Source organism: Ammospiza nelsoni, chromosome 6 (assembly GCF_027579445.1).
Source record: "Ammospiza nelsoni isolate bAmmNel1 chromosome 6, bAmmNel1.pri, whole genome shotgun sequence".
Lineage (NCBI taxonomy): Eukaryota > Metazoa > Chordata > Aves > Passeriformes > Passerellidae > Ammospiza > Ammospiza nelsoni.
In genome coordinates, this window is record NC_080638.1 from 21,754,892 (window position 1) to 21,775,690 (window position 20,799).

At 38.7% G+C, this 20,799-nt stretch overlaps 1 protein-coding gene across 1 annotated transcript; it reads right to left on the reverse strand.

Moving 5' to 3' along the window:
- Positions 1–312: 312 nt before the first annotated feature.
- On the reverse strand, positions 313–14,823 carry TRAF6 (TNF receptor associated factor 6). Its single transcript, XM_059474425.1, has 6 exons — positions 14,528–14,823; positions 9,433–9,583; positions 8,644–8,802; positions 7,641–7,712; positions 6,218–6,295; positions 313–4,725 (listed from the first exon to the last, which is right to left on the reverse strand). Exons 1-6 carry the CDS (start codon positions 14,821–14,823, stop codon positions 3,847–3,849), a joined length of 1,635 nt encoding a protein of 544 aa, XP_059330408.1. The 3' UTR covers positions 313–3,846.
- Positions 14,824–20,799: the final 5,976 nt, after the last annotated feature.

Sequence of the window (20,799 nt, forward strand, 5' to 3'; positions counted from 1 at the left end):
TTTATGACAAATAAAACAAGCAAGCAGATATGGCCAGAGAGGTGAGAGTGTGCAGCTTTTTTGAGAGTTACATCTTAAATTACAGGATGATTATGAGAACATTTATTTTATTATCTATTACATGAGCTGTATCTTCTAGTAATGAATAAAACTATCAACACTCATTATAAATGCCAGAAGGTTTTTATCATGAAATATATTCTTTTTCACCCATCTCTAAAACCCACAAGACAGAGAAACTACCGGAGCAGTTCTGTACCAGTTAATATTTCTGAACAGCCCTCTATGTGAATAAAGATGCAACATGCAGTGCACAGTTTAATTAGTTTATTTTTTAAAGTCCTGTCAGAAATAAAGGTGTGCATTAATTACAAAATATATTAAACTATAAATCAATTCATCCAGGGGAACAGGAGTACTTTCATTTTGTTCAAATGCAAACCAATACAAACCTTTAACATTGACACAGAATAATCTTTTGTATCCCTCATCAATGTATCCGGTCTGCTGCCATCTCTAAACAACAACAGAAAGGTCGCCCTGATTTGATTTCATTAACGAGTTTAATCCCTTGATAGCAAACATGACCCGACACATCATAAAACTGCTTAAAAAACAACTCTATACATCTCACATCTGAGCTCCCACATATACATTACATACCAACATTTCTAACAAAATAATTTTCCCTGCCCTGCAGGGGAAGACATTCAGAGGCAAAGAGATAACACGTTCATAATATATTATAACTGGAAAATTTGTGCCATAGCAGCTTTGCAAATACACGTACTAAGAGTTGGTGACTTAAACCATGTTAAAGACAACAGAAATTTGGAAGATAAAAGAAGCTAAGCCACTTTTTAAACCACCTTGAGATCTAGTAATGCTGCAAAGCATTGATTTACAGAATGAAACCCCACTGCTGAACAAATTACACAGGACATGGGTTCATCAAATATTTCTTTGATTGAGAGACAACTCAATGCTGCAGACCTTTCTCCTTCCATTTAAATAGTTCTAGCAATTACACCTCAGTCCACCATGGAAAAACAAGTTCTCAAAAGAAGATTTGAAGAAAGGGGAAAGAGGAGAATGGAACAAGTATATGAATAAATATTTCATAAACATTTATAATCTTTTTATGACAGTAAGATTTAACTGATACTTAGAAAATTATCTCTGACAGTCTCCCATGTAATACTCTGATATTACAGTAATCTGTCATCACTCAGAGTTCTAGTTGGTAGTATAAAAATACAAAACCAATAGAATAGCAGCAGTCAATAAAGAATCCATATTACTGTGGCCAGTACAGAATTATACATGCAGTAGCCTTCTATTCCCTATTGGCTTATGCTATTGTACAACTTTAACCTGAATCATTTAAATCCTGCCACCACAGGGAGTTTCCTCCTCAGAGGCAGATAAGGCTTGAAGCAAAAATTCATTCAAAACTCAAATCTTCAAAAGCAAAGAAAGTGTTAATGCATTTAGTGGGCCTTGGGTATAAATTATTTGAACAGAGAATAAGGACATTTTTCTTATTTCTAGGGTAGAGGAAGGACCTGGAGTAGGAAGAAGCTCTCAAAGTACGAGTGTTTTTTCTGCCTCCCCCTCCCTTCCCTCCTGCCCCCCCCCAAAACAAGAAGAGAAACAAAAGAGAATGGCAGCTTTAGAGCATCTTGAAAAAACACAGATAGGTAGCACAGCCTGAAAATGGAGAACCTGTGTACAGTGCCTTCTGTGCAGAGCGCCTCTGTGCACTGCCATGGACATTGACAGCTCTTGGTTAAGAATGGCTTTACTGGGAGTGCTCCAACTGAAGACACTCCAGAACAATTCAGCTGATAGGATGAGGCTATTCATAATAAAATCTACTTTGGTTTGAAACCTGAGCTCTTTCCCTATTTTGAGTAACATATGCTTACCTGTCCCCTAATGATAGAGAATCAACTAAAGTCACCAACAACTAACTGCATTACCATTAGCCAGGAAGTTCATGTTTCAGTAGTGACAATACTCCATTGAACACAATCCCTCTTCCATCTAATAGGTTCTACTAGCAGAAGAAATTTTAATCATCTGGATTTGATGAACAAAGTGGTAGGTTGGGTCCTGGAACTTTTACCTCTCATGCAGGCAGGCAGAGTATCCTCCCAAACCACTAAAGTACAGTAGTCTTTCTTTAGTCTTTTATATTAAGCAATGCACCCTTTCCCCACTGGTATTGCTTTGATGATGCCAAATAGTTGGAACACTCTTCAGTATCTCTTAAGCTGCAATGTCTCCAGCCTTTAGGTTGTTCCACTAGCTTGGATAAATAATACACATAAGCTCATGCATCTTTAGTTCTTTCTTCAGTATCTAGATATGTACTTAGGTTATGGGCTAAACAAAACTTTTTTCTTCCCTCCTTTTAAAGACAAGATTCAGGACTTTATCAGCACCATGAAAGTTAAAATTTTTAGCACCTGTGAACTTGAACTACTCAGCTTTGACTGGTCAAAACTAACATTTACATGGCATATAATCAGCACAGAAAACAATAATACACACAGCATTAGGAACCTCTTTGACAGTGAATCTAGTGTTTGATAAATAAGTCACTATGAAAGCCAGATTTTCTTCCTAAAAGCAAAGAGGATTATAATTTTTCCTCACACTGCTGAATTAACAGGCTTTCCTTACCATCCCAATTGCTGAGTTGGCCCAGCTCCTATTGTCTAAAGGGACAGGAGATACCCACAGCAGTTGGATGCTGATATGGCAAGCTGCCCACAGAGAATTCACATTGGGTACATGAATGACTTGGGTACATGACCCACAACACCAAGAGATCACTTGAAGAAATGCAAGTCACAAGTTCAGCTTTGGTACAAATTCAGGTTTCAACAGTGAAACAAATTCTGCATCACCCTCTCTGTTCAGTACATCCCCCTTTGCTCATGTGTGCACTCACAACCTGAAACATGTCCAGCACTAGGAGATTCCACCAGCACAAAGGGATTTCATTCAAATGCTAAACTTTCATATCTCTTGATGATTGTGGTTGACATTCTGGGTCTAGAGCAAACACTTCTAGAAAGATTTATCAAAATAAAGAGAATTAGGGAGGCACCTTCAGACCACATTACAAGTATTTCTTCAGTGAACTCAGTTCAGAGTCATTTAGCCTTCTCCACAACACTACCTCGTATCTTTTGGAAATACCAACATCAACTCTGCATCAACATGAAACTTCCTGAAGGAGGAAAGGGTCAAAGCATCCCTGAACCCTTGGTGACATGAACAAAGTCTTAACCCTAACTTCAAACTTCAGGAGACACATAGCCAATTCAAAATTCTAGATAAGTCAATACAGAAACTCGTTCAACTTTCCCAAGCTCTGTGAAACAAAACAAAACAAAAAAAAAAAAAAAAAAAAAAAACCAAAAAAAAAAGAAAAAGAAAAAATCCCTCATCTTTAATAATTTTGTTCCTTCCTTGCAACAGCATCTATTCCAAGGCACTGAGGTGAAAAGACTTACAGGTCTATTCGATATGACTAAAGTTTTACCAAGCTGAGATGCACAGGTTCTGCAATAGGATTTTCCTGTGGGCAGTTAAGTTTTGATTAACACTTCATTTATTTAGCTTGCTACAGAAGTAGCTTATTATTTTAAGAGAGAACCTTACCAAATATTTAAACGTATGAGCCCATATAGAGAAAAATACACCAGCAACAACAAAGTTCCACTGGCAACTATGATCTTGTACAAACCCAGCCTTTGTGGACACTGAAGCTCTTTAGTGATCCACGTGGATAAACACGAGCAAGGCTCCGTTGCTGTGGTTAGACTTTGCAGGCTACATGGCCCCGTCAGTGGTGCGGGCCTGGAAGCCTTCCCTGCGGACACTGCTCAAGTCCAGGCGCGTGAGCACCTCGCAGCGCACCAGCACCGTGTCGTCCTTGATGAAGCTTCTCTGCTTCAAGGTCTCCAGGTGCATGAAAGTCACGTAACCAAAACCTTTCGGATTGCGGTGGATTGTCGGTCTCTGGAAGGCCAGTAGCTCTGGCTTGGTTTCCATCACCTCTTCGTGGTTCTGCCTTTCTGGGCCTTCTGATTGATCCAAAATAGAAAGTCGGATGGTGCCTTGGAAAGGCCAGGGCAGGTGGCTGTCATATTCCCCTTGCATAGTGTGCACAAACAGAGAGATATAATTAGCACAGCGCTGAGCAGTCGGTAACTGGATATGCAGGCGCAAGCACAGCTTGTAGCCAGGCTTCCCTGTATAGAAGCCAGGACTGTGCAGCACTACAGGTCTCTCTTCTTCCTGGGCTTTCTGATGTTCACTGAAGTTCTCAATCTTCCAGATATAAATACCATTACATTGTTGTGCCTCCATTTCAGTAATCTTTCCCTCCAAATTTCGTATAGTGCGTTTGAGTTCTGCCACGTGAGTGTTCTGAGTCTCCATTTTAGCAATGAGTTCCCTGATTTGGTGATCTTGTCTCACCAGACGACCTTCCAACTGCTGAATAGTTTCCTTGAAGTTTTCAACTTCTGGATTGCAGTTGTATGCAGCATGTGACATATGTGAGAAGAGGGGCTCAAAGGGTAGGCCATTGATGAAGGGCACAGGATTTGCAGCAGTAACACTGATATTCTGAAAGCTCTGAGCCATCATCCTCATGTGAACCTGAGTGAACTCCTGCATATGCCGTGCCAGTTCATTCCTTTGCATCTAGGATTTAAGAGATACGGCATTAGGAACACATCAAACATCTACAATCACATTTTAAATGTGGCTCTGAAGAAAATCAAACAAGTAGTTGTTTTTGTCATGTGAGAAAAGCTGCAGTAAATCAAGGACAAAGGTGTGACAAAATAGCACTTTACCAACAGAGAGCTCCAACTTCAATACCACTGTTAGGAAAAATGGAAAAAGAAGTTCAAATACCAGTGGGCAAATCACAGAATCATTTAGGTTGGAAAAGACCTTTAAGGTCTTTGTGTCTTTGGCTTGATGCTGATACAGCTGGGGTTCAAAAAACCATAGATATGAGGTGGTTTCAGCATAAAATTGTAAACCTGGGAAGTTAAGATAGAACTGACATAAATGACTGCAATATAAATCAGATATGTGCATTTTTGGTTTTGTTGGCATGGGACTTTGGGATGTCACAAATACATTCTTGTTAGAATAATTATCATTAGTAATAGCATATTGTATAGTTGCATAATTCTATGTAATACTTAATAAGGGAATCTTTGATTGTATTTTTTGCAGAAGCTGCAGCATCTCCAGGAAAACAACAAAATTTAAATTCTCTGGAAAAGACTGAGAACAACTTCTTATTAAAAGCCAACACCCACACTTCAAATGGAGGCAATTTTGAGTAAAAACATGAAGTATTTCAGTAGTACATACAGTGAGAAATAGGAACAGTATATATCAAACTGTGCACCTGAAAGTAAAAGCAAGATATGAAGAAATATGGAATATTTTATACTGAAAATATTATTATCAAATATTGCAAAGGCAAGCGCTGTGTATTCAGGGTCACCTTCTTGTTAGTGAGCATTCATGACAAAAAAATTCAGGTTTTGTGAAAATGATAATATCCCTATGAATCCATCATTAATTATGGTGTACACTTTCAGTAACACTGTTCAACTCCAAACAAACACATGCTGAAAGACTGTTAGTCACAAATATACTTAGAATTTTTCTGTGTTCTAAATTTGCTAAAATGTTCCATGGTACTAAATGGTGTATGAAAACTGCTGTGGAAATGAATGGGAAAGACCCAATTTTACCAAGAGGTATTAAAAACTAGAAATAAAAGTATTTAGAGTAATAATTTTAGAATTTAATAAAATTTATTTTCTTTATGGAACTCTAGGAGTCATAAGCGTATTTAGCCATAACTTTGGAAGAAATGCTAGAAGCTACTTTTTGACATGAAAGCTGAGAAAACATGAAATAATAAAAGCAAGGTCATCAAGCAAATTGTTCACAGAGCTTTTTAAATTTGAAAAGCAATTTTGAAATGAAATGTATCAATGTGCACTGCTTTAGAATTAAGATACCTTCGAACAAAAAACCCAAAACCACAAATCACTGAGGATTTTGGGTTGGTGAATGAGACTAGATTAGGAAAACACATTACAAAAGTGACAGACAAAATCATGCAGAAAGTCTGCAATTCAGAAGGTATTGATAAAAGTCTTACCTTTTCAGGACACCCAAAGGCACTGTAAAAACATGGCACTGGGGCAGTAGGACAATCATTGTTATAATGGTTAGGCATCTAAAACAAATGAGATTTGATATTACTTCTCCATCAAGAGTATTTTCTTATCCAGAAAGGATACAGCTGGATGGATTTTAAACAGAAAAGTTCAAAATGTACCTGAAGTCAGATCAGTTTATACCTACGTAAGTTCTTAAGGGAATATGGAAGTTTTGAACAGAAATGTTAGCTGATGATAGAAATTATACATTCCACTTGTATGTACTGTAACAATTCATTGACTTTGTTCCTATATTAGGCCTCAGAAAGCATTCAGGTTTCCTTGCTAGACCAAACACTTTTTATTTCTAGCCTGTCCTCCAGCCAGGTCACATTCAATTCCTTCCCTTCTGAAGGACTACTTTCACAATGCTTATTGTGTCACTCTTTATTATCATCCTCAAAAAGTTCAAGTTTCTTCCATTTTTTTTGTGGTCCATTTTTTCCAGATCTAGATCAGTCATCTCACTGCTCTGAATCCTGCCTATCCACCCTCCCTCAAAAGGACAACAACTTCAGCCGATGCCTTATGAGCCCTAAACAGAGCAAAGGATAATTCAGTGTTTCACAGGCAGAGTCCCTGTTTATATAACCCTGGGTGTTTGCCTTGTTTAAATGTCATGATGAAGCACAAGGCTAATAAAGACCAGCTATTATTACAAATGTTTAACATTCTTTGTTCCCCACTTCTGCAATTCATTATTCTGCCTAACAACAGACTTTTTCCTTTGTCATTACTAAGCTCAATCCTGTATCTCAGAGCATTTTGCAATTTTACAAGATCATTATTTTAATCCAGGCCATCAACATAGTTGCCATCCCAAATTAAACAAATCAATATTTATCATTTTTCTGCCAATAAAGTTGTTATTGAACAGAAGAAATAATAATGGTTATTACAGCAGTAATGGACAAGTAGTAATGGACAAGCAGCATCACAGTTTGGTAGTGAATTTACTTATAGCTACTTTCCAATAGTGGCTTTCCAAGTACAAAAACTCCCTCTCTCTGCCCAAATCAAAGCCTTTTCCTGTAATGTCAGCTATAACCACTGGCAGCTGATGGTATTTTTTCAACTCCATCCAAGATTAAAGATGTGCAGCATGCCCCCTGTCAAAAAGCAGTACAGCTGAACAATGTGATGTGCAGCCAAAATCATAGAGAGGTTTGCCAGACTGAAACTGCAAGCTGGAGCAGCATTTAAGGGAGTTTCACACCTGCACTGGACACTTTCAAAGAGGCAGATAGTGCTTTAGCAGCTAGTAGACAAACTGTATCTCCAAGTTTAATTTCAGATTAAGGAAGCAATGTAAAAACAAAACATCTGAGTTGGAACAAACAGAGAAAAAAGGGAGTCTCTTACCTGCTCCCTGATGAGCACTGTGTTGCAATATTCACAATATATATTGGCAAGTGGACAGGTTTGGTCATGAAGCTTAAGTGATCAAACAGAAAAAAGAAGGGGAGAAAACATCAGTAAAGTTGCCCAGTTTAAGAGAGGGCTAATCACCCTTGATCAGACATTAGATTTTTTATCTATATACCTAATTTTGCATTTAGCTATATGCAACTGTGAAACAAAGAGAATCCCTTTACCCTAAACAGTATGTTTTACATTACTGCTTTATCCTGGAGTTATACAAGAGATTCATGAAGTTGCAGATATTTTATTTCCTAAAGCTCTTATGCTTCAAAGAAATCTAATTTTAACCATAAGTTTCTAAAATTCATGTTCAATTGTACTGAAACTATATGAAAGCACTTGTTTTTTAATTGTATTGCTGGACTATATGAGGTACATTTGATTGACAATTCACAATATTAATATCCAAGAACATTCAATAGTCCTTGAGATAAAACACATCCATATAGAGATAAAGAAATGGTAACAGCAAAAGGAAAGTATTATCCTCAGTATCACCCAAGTGAAAAATGCATAGCCAGAAGAATTATTCAGAAATTATCTTGGTCTTGTATGGTAGCAGATATCCCCAAAATAGTTATCTCCTGGTACATCCTCTCTCCCAGGCATAAAAACTGCACATGTAAATACTGCTTTTTGTGTTCCATGGGCAGTAGATACAGCCTGTCTGATGTAAGGTCAGAAATCAGTGGTTCTTACACAAGTCCACAGGTCTCCTCACACCACATGGCTCCACATAAGTTTGTACTTAAGGACAATCTCTCCCCAGCTTTTGCCTGTTCTAGGCTCATGTCCCGAGTTTGCAGCTTCTCAGCAGTGCAGAGAAGAGCTCTTCTAGACCAAAACCTTTCAGTTGTTTTTTTTTTTTTTTTTAAACTGCTGTTCCCTTTCCAAGCAAACCCATGTGAATGCAGGCTGACAAACTGAGACTCCTGCTAAATACCTCTTTATCTTCATAGGCCATGGACGTGGCACAGTTTGGGCAACACACTTGACGCCTCGGACACTCTTGGGTCATGTGCTCCTTCAGTCGGTTCTTCGGGAAGGTTCCTTGGCACTGTAGGCATTCCACAGTGGAAAAATCACATTGCAGCTGGTGGTCCTGCAGAAGGGCAGAAGAGGGATCTGATACTTCAAATCAGAACAATCATCTCATCCATTTTCAAGAGAAATCACAGTGCAAGACAAACAAATCACAATCTTCCCTTCATGCAAGGAAATCCTTATACACTTATGCTGACTCTACCAACAGCCTGTTGCTGTCCCACTACTAAGGTCAAGGCTTCATGCATTCAGATCTTTAAGAAAGCTCTCAGTAAAAATTTAGTTTTATATTTATCCTTTTAATGGCATATATTATTTTCCAAAATAGTTATTTCAAGTATTATATGCAGCTACTTTGAGAGACTATTAAATAGCCTCTCAAAGTAGCTACCTATATTAGTTGAATATAATAAACTTGTGTGAAGCATGGACATAGCTGATCAAAAGACAAACATGAATGATCCTCAGCAGAAGGCTGCATTAGTACGATTGTCATGCACTGTGATGTTCACTTGAGAATCACCTAACTACAATTAAATACTCATTAAAAAACAATACCTGTAGTTATAGTCTTGAAAGAAAAATGCATGGAATCAGCATAAATGAGTACCAGGTATCTATTTAAGTAACTTCAAATTTTTACTTGTCCATGAAAGCAAGGTTCCATATTTTCAAAACGACTTCTCACCTCTAAGTGCCTGAGCTCCATCTTCATGCTACAGCCCTTGTTGGGACATTTGACCGTTAATGAAAGGATTTCCCGTTTGGCGAAGTTGTCAGGAAAAAGTTGATTTTCAAGCAGAATTTCATTGTCTACAGGACATTTGTGACCTGCATCTCTACAATGCAGAAGAGCAAGGAAAGATATTCCAATATTACCAACAGATTTCCAAGCACTTAATTTAAAAGATACCAGCAAGACATTAGTGGCCAAATAATAACACAGCAAGACCTTTAAAAACAATGGTATTTATGTGGTAATGACCAGAAAATATGATATGAATTTCAGAAAAATTGGAAACACAGTTTCACTGGAGGTGGCATGACTGGGGTTGTAGCACTTTTCAAACTCAAACACATTTTATTTACACAAATGGCATGTTAAGTACTCTCGAAACAAAGTTGAGGAATATGTAAAGACACTAAGAACTTACAGTCCTGTTTCTGCAAGTACTTCACATAGCTCAAACATCAAAGAATATTTCACATACTACTTCAAAACAATTACTGAAACTTTCTTAGACCTCCTCTCATTTGTTTCTCATTTTATAAACAGCCAAGGTGATCACAGCTAAGAAAAAAAGCAAAATTGTCTTTTTTTCGAGACTGACTTCATCTGTTTGGCATTACATTACACACTGCTCAGTTTGTTGGTTTTGTTTTACGACCATTTGATCAGTTGGCCATCCATCAATTTCATTATAGAGCAAACAGGGTGAAAACCTCCAGACACAAAAATTATTAGAAACTATGAAAATTACGCTGGACTTGGAATTGAGTGTTGCATCAGAAGCCATTTTAACAGCAAACAGACTGGAAGTCAGTGCTAACTGGTGAAGGTTTGGAATCTGACAGAACATGGATGCCTGCAACCTGCACAAGGTAACTAACAGCCCGTTCCAGTTCATCAGGTTCTGCCTACCTGCATGTACATACAAAAATGATTAGAAATAGAGTAAAAAACGGAATCCTCTCCATCAAATTTTCCAGTATCACCTCATTCTGAAAAAGGGGATCCCCTCCTTCAAACTTTCCAGTATCAGCTCATTCTGAAAGCAGTAGGCTAACATATTGATTCACAATTAAATAATGCAGTTAAAGAGGCATGAGGGATCAAAGCTCCCGAGTGCTAATGGAAACACCAATAAAATGGAAAAATACATGGGGTGGAAAAATGTCAGAGAGCACTTGTGGTGCAAGGATCAAAGGCCAGATCATTGTCACTGCCTGCAAGCACAAGGGGAAGTAGAACCTAGTGGGCTATGGAGACCAGGAAGGAATTTATGTTCTTTGCTGGAAAAGGAAATAATTGCTCAGCAACTACATCAGCAACACTGCTAGGGGAAGTGGAGGTAAAGTTGCCACTTCAAAAAGAGGTAATGAACTTCCTTTCACAATTTTGCTTGCAGAGCAAGCTCACCACATGCCTGAGAAACATAATCCTAAACAAGCAGAAGAAAGAAAGCAGCTAGCTTGCCTTGTTTCAGAGCTCCCTGAGCTATGACCAGTGTGATCTTTGTCACACGCTAAAAATGTTCCCTCACTTCACAACAGGAAATCAGTTTTCACAGGTATAGCTTGGTTACAAACACCCTGTTTAGTGGAGTATGAATACAGCTCAATAGGCCTGCTGATAAGACAGCAGCTTTATTTCTACAAAGAAAAGCTAATCATAAATAAGAGCAGCCAACAACAGATTAAAATGGAATAATGATTACCAAATCCCCAGTTTAAATAACTATCAGATAAAGGGAAAAATAGGAATGAAATGCAATTTTCCAAAACAGGAAAGTGTAGTAAGGAAAAAGCAGTAACTCATTTTAGTATATTAAACAGGCTTCAAATACTATTTACAAGGCTCAGGATTGTGTTTAAAACACTGCTAAGATCCGTCTACAAAGATGTTGCTATGTATTTCCTGTGACAGGATTGAGTTTATGCACCCCAGTTCTAGCTTACATTACAGTGAAGGCTTTCCTATTTATCACAGTGCACTCTGCCACTCACAACAGTACCTGTGTGAGTGACACAACAGCCATCTGCTACAAAGTACAATGAATATTCCTGTAAATTCCCTCGAGACTAAAATACAGGTATCAAGAGTAAAGCCAGAATAATTTTGAAAGAAAAGCCTGCTCTGTGATTTCAACAAGTGAGTGGTTTAGCTGAGAAGCTGAGACAGTTGGCAGAGACTTTAACTGCAGCCATGCCAGCTACTGGATGAACTGCCAGCACCCAAAGATGTCCCTGCTGCCCCTTGTTACCTCACAACTCTGCTTTTCCAATAAACAAAGGTTCTGATATTTGGCAAGCTCTACTACACACCCTAAGTCAGCTTTGCCCTAAGATACAGGAGAAGACTGGAGTGAAATTGAATTAGCTACTGCACCTGCAGTTAGTTCTTCTAAAATTTCCAGCAATATATTTTGTTGACAAGTAACATTCGTAAACACATTTGTAGTTACTTAGGTAGATAAGCTTCTCCTCTTCCATGAATTATAGTACTTCAAAGCACTTCAGACAGCTTTATTAAAAAACTTGCCAAGATTTTCTGGGAGGCAAACATTTACTGTGATCAAATCTCATCTAATCATGTCCTTCACACTGTAAGATCGAAGAGTCCAGTCTTTAAAAGGTTTTCCAATTATTTTTTTCTAGTTGCAGCCACAACTTCTTCAACACGAACAACTACAATTGTTTGTGTAAATCACAAGAAGCAATCACTCAAAAAACGCTTGTCCATCCTTCATCATTTAAAATCCTTAACCTCTGTGTTCACTTGAGTTAAGACAGTGGGAAAATGAAGAATAAAGAGAAGCAATTTTTCCTGGTCAAATGAAGGCTGTGACAATCACTCAGTGAAAAAAAAGCAGTACTTAGAGAATGTAAAATATCTCTTTCTGTTTTCATTGTAGTTGTGTGGAAGCTTCTCAATACCTCAATCAATCTGGTACTGTAGATAGTACACACTGCAAATCAATACCATACAGTAGACACTACATAATCCAAATCAATAGCTTGATCTATGGATACCAATTAAGCATGCAGTTCAGCCCTTCAGGGATTCAGAGAGGTCTGGCACTTCAAGCAGTCCTCCCTGCTTTCAGAAACAGTCACTCAAATTGTCCTCCAAAGACAGAGTTCAGTGGGGAATGAGGGAAAACTTTTACTAGCAATGAAATATCTGAAATATTACACTGATGGTCTACAGTCTCAAGAGCAAAAATTGCTTTCCACCTTGTTTAGTAGTCACTGAAACAGTCATCACTATTCAAAGAAATGAAGTAAAATACAGAAAAGGTATAAAAGAAGCAGAAACTTCTGGTCATGGTCCTTTCCATGGAGAAATTCTTCCAGAGAATTTATGTAGCAGAAACTACAGAGAAGCCACAAAACTGTATTCAGAGAACATAACTCCTGGCATACTATTCATTTAGTGAGCTACAAATGATGGATAGGGAAGAAAAATAAATGGAATACACTATGGACAAATGGTATTAAAGACCAATCAAGAAAGCACTGTCCATTTTGCATGCTATAGGATAAATGCCAGGGAAAAACAGTAACACTGATGTGGGAACTCAGCACAGCAGTCCTGATGTGCAGAGTCACCCAGACAACCCTTGGGGGGCTCGGGGGTCCTGGAACATTGCCAGAAGTGTTTGGTGGTTAGACTTTGATCCTGCACAGGACGTAACAGCTGTATGAGGATGGGAGGATCACATGGGGATAAATGGTGAAGAGATAGATTAATTATAGTGTGAAACAGGTTTTGGAATTTCGGTACAAGGGGGTTTTTAAGGGACAAGATGGAGGAATTAGGGCGTGTCCTGTCCTTCTTCTTCTTCTTGTCATCCATCTTCAGTGGTGATGGTGGCACTTTGAGATTGGTTCTTACTGAATGTGCACTTGTCAATAAGGGTGAAAGGTATTGGGGGGAAAAGGTAAATATCTTATATGTAGTTTTTGGTATAAAGGTAAGTGACCACCCCGAGGGCAGGCAGTGTGCTCATGGCTGGCTTGCTGTGCAGACCTCTGTCGGGCCGGGAGAAAATATTGTAGATAAGAATTAATAAACAACACTGAAGACCGAAAAACCTGAAGACTCCTTTCGTCCTTTGGAGTGCGGGCTGCCCCAAGGCCATCCCGAGCCTTTCCAGGCCGTTAGAACAGCTGAGGAACAGGACACACTGAAGACAGTTTAATGATCTTTACAAAAAGTGTGCAAAGTAAGGTTGAAATGAGCCAATTCTACATATGGGTCACACAGAATATATAAATTCCTACCAAAGTGACATTTAAGCTATCTGAGCAATTGCTGAGAAAAAAATTTGGCTTATGCTGAAAAGGAAAAATCCTACAGCATAATATCTATCAACGTAATCCAATACTCACATGCGTGGGACACTGATGACTTCATTCCAGGTTTAAGGCAAGTGCTCTCTACAAGGTACTCTCTGCTCTTTCTTGCCTTTTCAATCATCCATTTTTATAAGCCCAACCTGCTCTTCCTTTGTTTCATATTCCCAGTCCCTCATATGCCACCTGGATTCCTCTCTCAGTGCTTTGTTCACAACTATTTCCTCATCACATTTTCTCTTCCAGCTCAAGAGGGAAGCAGCTAATTTCAAGGGAAGAACTAAAAGCATGAATTGCCTTATCTGCACAAAGAAATCAGGTTATCTGTAGTTTCCTGCAGTTATCAAGGGAAACAATCATAGGCAAAAGACAGGTAATTTTATAATCCTGAGCTGGAAATGGAATTTATTTGGGGGACTTGTCTACCTTTCATTTTTTAATTATTATTTGAAGTTTAATCAATTTTTTAGATTCATAACCTGGGCAAATTTGTGAAAATGGCATACCATCTAAAGCTTATAAAACTTCCAAAGTTGGGACATTCTGGCCATATATAGCACTTTTAATGAATAACAAATTTCCAGAGTTCTATTAGCACTCACTGGTAAAGCATCTTGGGCAGCTCTATTCGGTTTAGATTGACCTTAAACTGCTCTGCTACATTAATTTCTTCTTAAAAACAGCTTCCACAAGTTTTCCTTTACCTTATGGATTTGACAATGCACGCTTTGCAGAAACGGTGGCCACACGGCGTCTGCACCGCTTCCCGCAGAGCCATCAAGCAGATGGGGCACTCATATTTGCTTTCCAGGGGCGGGTCGAACTCCACGTCGTAGCCCTGCGTCTCGTCGGAGAAGGAGGCGGGCGCGCTGCCGGCGCTGCTGCCGCCGCTGCAGCTCTCCTCCTTGGCGGCGGCGCTGCAGGCGCTGGCCATGGCGGCGCAGCAGCCGCTCTCCGCCTCGCGGGCCCCGCAGCTGCCCTCGCTGTGCAGCAAGCTCATGGCACGGCGCGCACCTGCAGCGGGACACAAGGATGCGTTGGTTTCGAGTATTGCAAACCCTCCCTCCCTGGCGAGAGCGACATTTATTTCCAACCAGAAATACTGGAACACATTGGGTTCTATTCAAAATCACTGCCTTTGTTTTGTCCCCGTTATCTTTTTTTGTCCTCTGATATGTGGGGAAGGACGCTGCATCCTGTCAGAGTAGTTCAAACACATCCCCCCCTTCCTGTAATCTCTTTCATAGGACTATGTGATTTCTGTAAAAAGAGGAATCATTCCTTTTTGTCCTTGCTATGTCTACTGAAGATGTTCCTTTATCCTTTCCATACTATTTACTTCTAACACATTCAAATAGATTTTGTGTGGGAAAAATGCTATACAGAATTATGTTTTCTTGGAGGACAACGGCTCAAATCCATAATCTCCTTGCAGTGTATATATGTTATTTAGCATTTTCTCTATCAAGCAATTCACAATATAGATTTCAAACTGACTTAGCTGCAGGAACACAAATAAAATATAAGTTCAAGTACCTAAACCAAGCAGCTGATGTGCTGTAAATGAAATTCAAATATACAGCATTGTTGATAACATTTTAGAAGTGCCAATAGGACTTTAAATTGAGCAAGAAGCTCCACATGAGATAAGGACAATAATTCCACACCTCAAAAGCTATTTACAAATTAGCAGTACTCAAGTAGAGCTCTTGCTCTCCTTTCCCTCTTGCAGGCTAGCTGGCAGGGAGGACAAGGCACATGATTGTACGAACCTAAGATAAAAGTCACCTTTCCCTGAAGAGTGGTTGTGGATGGCATACTAAAGCCTGTTTTTACAACACTCCTCCAAAGCAGGGTGAAATTTCATAGGTATGAAATGAAAAAGTGCAGGCATCCCCAAGCAGATTGCTAGTGTTCCTACACAGAATGAGAGAACCTTAAAAAAAAAGGTCTTAACAACAAATAGAAATTCTAAAGACCAAGAAACCTTCCTCTCCCATGATTTTATTTAATGGTAACAATAATTTTCTTAGAATCCTGCTGTGGTTAGTTTTCTATAAATGACATTTCTTTGAAACACAGAGATTATCACCAGGTGCAAGGCAGTATGAATAGTCTGAGGGTATGGAGCCAGGCATGCAAAACAAGCCAAATAAGCCCAGATTTGATAATCTTTTGCACAGCAGTACAGGCAAAAGTCTCTTGCAGTGTTCACCTAATGAATCCACTGTAATACCATTGAGTCATTTAAAATATATTAGGGATGGAAATCCAATCAAGAGAGGAATCCTAAGAACTGTTTATCTGCACCACTACTGCAGATGCTGAAGGCAGAATAATTAATAGTATTACCTTGACCACGAACTCACAAAACTGAACATTTTCTTGCCTATATCACACTTGAATAGAACAGAATTTGAATATCACACTTATTTTTACAAAATGTTCATGGATAGGAGGACGACATACAGGTAGTTTTATTTGGGTACTTATTTTATAACATCTTTAGTGTCATAAAATCAACAGAAACACTAATCACACAAGGCCTCAACTAGTATTTATGGGAATATATATTTTGAACACATGCAAAAATCACAGGAATGTGCTTTAGGCCATCTACATGATAAACAACTGGCAATACTGCCCATGATAACACACTATGAGCTATTTTTTCCAGCTATCCAGACCAAAAAAGGAGGCATTATATATCCAAAGAAAAACAAAGTTACCACTTTTTGGTTAGATATAGTTAGAATAATCACACCAGAACGTTTATTCTGTTGTATAAATAGATGACTTTCCATCTTGTTGGGGTATGCAGGGGTATGAAAAGTATCTGAAGAGCAGCATTCTTGACATTTCCAAAATACCACTAAGGTGCAGAGGCTCAAAGCACAGGCTGACAGTTGTGAGCTGGCCAGCAGTGCTCCCTTTCTGCAGAAATAACTCCAGAGCAGAGCTGTCTGGTACTGCACCCAGAGAGTGCTGCTCACTTCCACTCCTGTTTTCCACTCCAGTGTATTGTCCCTATACATTATCCACCACAACAGGCTTTATCACTGAGGCTCCTAAACACAACAGAAATGCAAATTAAACACAGAGCATGCTCCCAGCAGCTGCTCCAGCCATAGTCCAGACATGATCAGTTTAATCCCATAAAGTTCCCCCTGTGACTGAGAGTGGATGCAGAGGAATCATGCTTAGAAAGATGCCCTGGTGACAGAGATTTATTTTTTAGACTGCCATCAGTAGATCTACTCTCTCCAGAGAAGAAACCCAGCTTGTTTCCACTGTTAAACTAACATAACTAATTTAACAACTGCAGCAGAGGATGAGCAGTCCATGGGCCACATCTCATGAAAAATCACAGGAACTAAATTGGGTCAATGGAATGTTGGTATGCAGGATATTAAAATCCACAGGCCAGCCTAAGACTGAAAAATTCACATTACTCTAAGCCACAGAGATATATTTAGTGAGACTAAGAAAGAGAAGAGGAATATACGTCCCTTTAATGTAATGTCACAAAGGAATTCAGGAAGTCACAAGAAGAAATATAAAACAGCTTTAGTCAAATTCAGCTGTCACATTAATTGCAAAGAATTGCAATTACTGTGAATTGCGTGACTCTTCTCTTGGGCTGTTCCCAGGAAAAAAAATCCCACACTATTTACAATTCTGTTCTTATAAAGAAGAAGCCAGGATCTGATTTAGTATAACCTCACTAGTTGAACACTTTGTAGATTGCAGTGCTATGCAAGCAGTCTTTCACCTTCCTCTCCTGGGGAGTTCAAAAAATGCTTAGGCTGGAAAAGGATGGATTTTAAACCCCAAACTAGGATATATCTGAAAATTCAAATCAAGCTGCTACCCTTTCTTTTTGATTATGAAACAAGTTTCCAGTGAAATAAAACTACGATCTCCTAAAATCCACATCAGTTTTTCTTCTTATTGATAATAGTTTTTATTCTTTCTCTGTGCTGAACAAAACTAAGTCAAATGCAAGTACAAGAATAGCCAAATATTAATTTAAATGCCCTGTGCACACCACAGCCTCAAGAACTTATCATTTTTTAAAAATGCTAGTTGTTTGACACATTAAACACTTTTCTAGACTGCCTTCTGTACCTTTTTTTGTTTCCACAACATCCAGCTCTCAGATCCAAGAACAGCAGCAATTAAACTGGATCATTACCTGGTAATTCTTGCTTTTGGTAGCGTGAGGTGTCTAAGGCAGAGAAGGTCTTAAACTACATTTGGTAATGTACCTGAAATGCTCTTTTCTAGAGCTAGGAAGTGCTGCCACACCTGCTGACTCTGGAGATAATGGGCTTTCGCTTGGGCACAGAGGTACCCAGGCCTTGGGCTGGCAAAGGTTGATTTCGCTCTCCAAGGCAACAGCAACAGTGTTGTTTGCCAACAGAAAGGAAAGTGCTTTCCATGCCAAGTGGTAATGGACAGAACTTGTTTGATCATTACTTCTGCTGCAGAAGCCTGGGAATGCCCTAAGGATGAAACTTTCATGCCCCAGAAAAGACAGTTAAAGGACAGTTAAAAGAAAAGGAGTCCCCATCCCACTCTTCCAGCTTTGAACCATAATGACACCTTTCTTCACGAAGTAACCTGTGCTCTGTTGCTATTTACACTGCTACATTACACAGTGATTAGGCTGACGTGAGATAGCACAGTCAGACCAGAAGAGCAAACTCCTGCGAGAATAATGGACCTTATGATCGACAAAAACTACTTCAAAGCAGAATTTAAACTGCTCATATTTTAAATTAATGCATGCAACAAAGTTCAGTACTCTTGATTTTTCAACTCCTGTAGTATAATGGAGTTTAGGTAGAACTTATAGATTTTCAAATGCCAAACTCCTCAAAAAAAAAAAAATCACTGTTATCAGAAAATGTCTTCAGATTTCCTGTAAAACCCCACTATCATTAAGAGTATTAGAGAGAAGTAAAAGTAGGCATTGTTGTTAACACTGAAATATGGAATCATATTTTCAAGCACTAACTTAAGGAATACTGTGCAAGGAAGTATCAGTTGCTGTAAGAAAAAATTTTTATTGTATAAAATCAGGAAGTGCTTATACAATTAATTTCCACATGACCTTTTCTGGAAAATTGACACTGACTACCCATATAAATAATGAATCAATACAGAGGACTAGTCCAACTCCTTTTTCTTACTCAAAGTGCACAAATATAATGAATTTCCTTGCAGCCTGGCCAGCACACACCTAGCAGGGGAAATGCCTTTAGCACTGCGACAGAAAAACTGGCCAAACTTTTCTCTTTTCTTCAACTGCCTTGTATATGTATGTATGCATAGATTTCTGGGTCATGAGACTGACAGACCAGTGGAGTGACTTTGGATAATTCATTTATGGAGTAATACTTGCAACACTTATTCCCAGGCACATTAATCAATAGTCTACTGATAACTGATAAGCACCATATGTTTCCACTAGGAGCTTTGTAGCTATCATCACTATGGCCTCATCCAGGCAGAACACATGGAATTATGCTAATGCCTTTTAATTAATACCTATAAAACACTTTCATTTCAAAGCTATCAAATGGCTAGACAAGCTGAAGCAATAGGAGATTCAGGCAGAACTTGTAACTGCAAAAACTAAATTCTAATTTCTTGTGAAAGTCTGCAGGCATGTTGCTTATTTTGTTGAGATAAAACCTTTCTTTTTTTTCTAATAGCAGTAACCTTTCAGACATCCAAGTCTTTTGGGCAGCCACCACACTCACAGCATTTTAACAGGTGAACCTAAAGACTTGAAAGAAGAATTTTTGTTTGAGACAAAAACAAACAACATTCAGAGCTCACTAGACTATAAAGAGCTCCTGACTAGAGCAGAGCAGCCCTTGGGGATTTCTGAAGACTTCCAGGTGATTTCTCTTTATTTGGAAAGAATGCTGTCAGGCTTTAATCACCTAAGTATTTTCATGCTTGAATGTTACTTAGGAGACTAGATGGTGGCACACTCACAGTTACATTCATATTTTAACTTATTTAAGTATGTCAAAACAAATTTAATTTTAGTGAGCAGTGGAAGCATACTATACTGTATTTAAGACCAAGATATTCTATGGGTTTTTCCATAACAAAAAACCAAACCCAAGCCAAAATTCCCTGAAACTTTCTTCAGTTTATGAATTTTTAGACAGAATTTCCTGGGAAATGTTCAGAATAACAAATACAAGGAAAACACTGCCAGTGAGAAGAACAGTACTATTTAACTCTACTTTGGCAGTGACTGTGGTTTCTGCTCTCCCTTTGCACACTGAGAACACACTGAGATATGCATTATGCCTTTCTATACCCCTCAGTCGATCCAAAGAGAATGCAAGATGCTGCCCTAGTGGAACAAAGTCAACACCCACAAAGCACTTAAAAACAGGGAGGGAGAGGTATGGCTGTGACCAAATGTGATTCCACAAGGCACAGGCTCCAGGCTACACTTAATTACCACCTACCTCTACAGGCATGAGGCATTAGTAAAATGATCTGAGACCCTGGGAAAGCAAACAGTGAACTAAACACAGATTCTGAAACAACTAAGACATTACTCCTTTTCACTCCAACTCACATTTACTTTTGTTTTCTTTTTGATATGCTTTATACCCAGAATATTTTATGGCCAGTTTTCACAGTTTGGATCTAAAACTTTTTTTTTTTCATGTGCTTAGCTAATCTGTGCTACTGAGATACAAAAGTTTCTCTTCTTGACTCAGTAAACCCGAAAAAATCGAAGTTCAATGGGTGAAGAAAAGAACGCATGTTCACCTCAGGTGCATTTTCACGCTGAAGCTCAATCAGCATAGGTACCTGTTGTGTGTCTTGTGTAATACAGTAGCAGTTTTCTAAGACTGAAAGCAGTGCTGCAGTGTTGCAATACTACGAAACTTAAAAGCCATTTATGTCTTGACAAGTTCTCATTCAGCAGAGTCTGAGC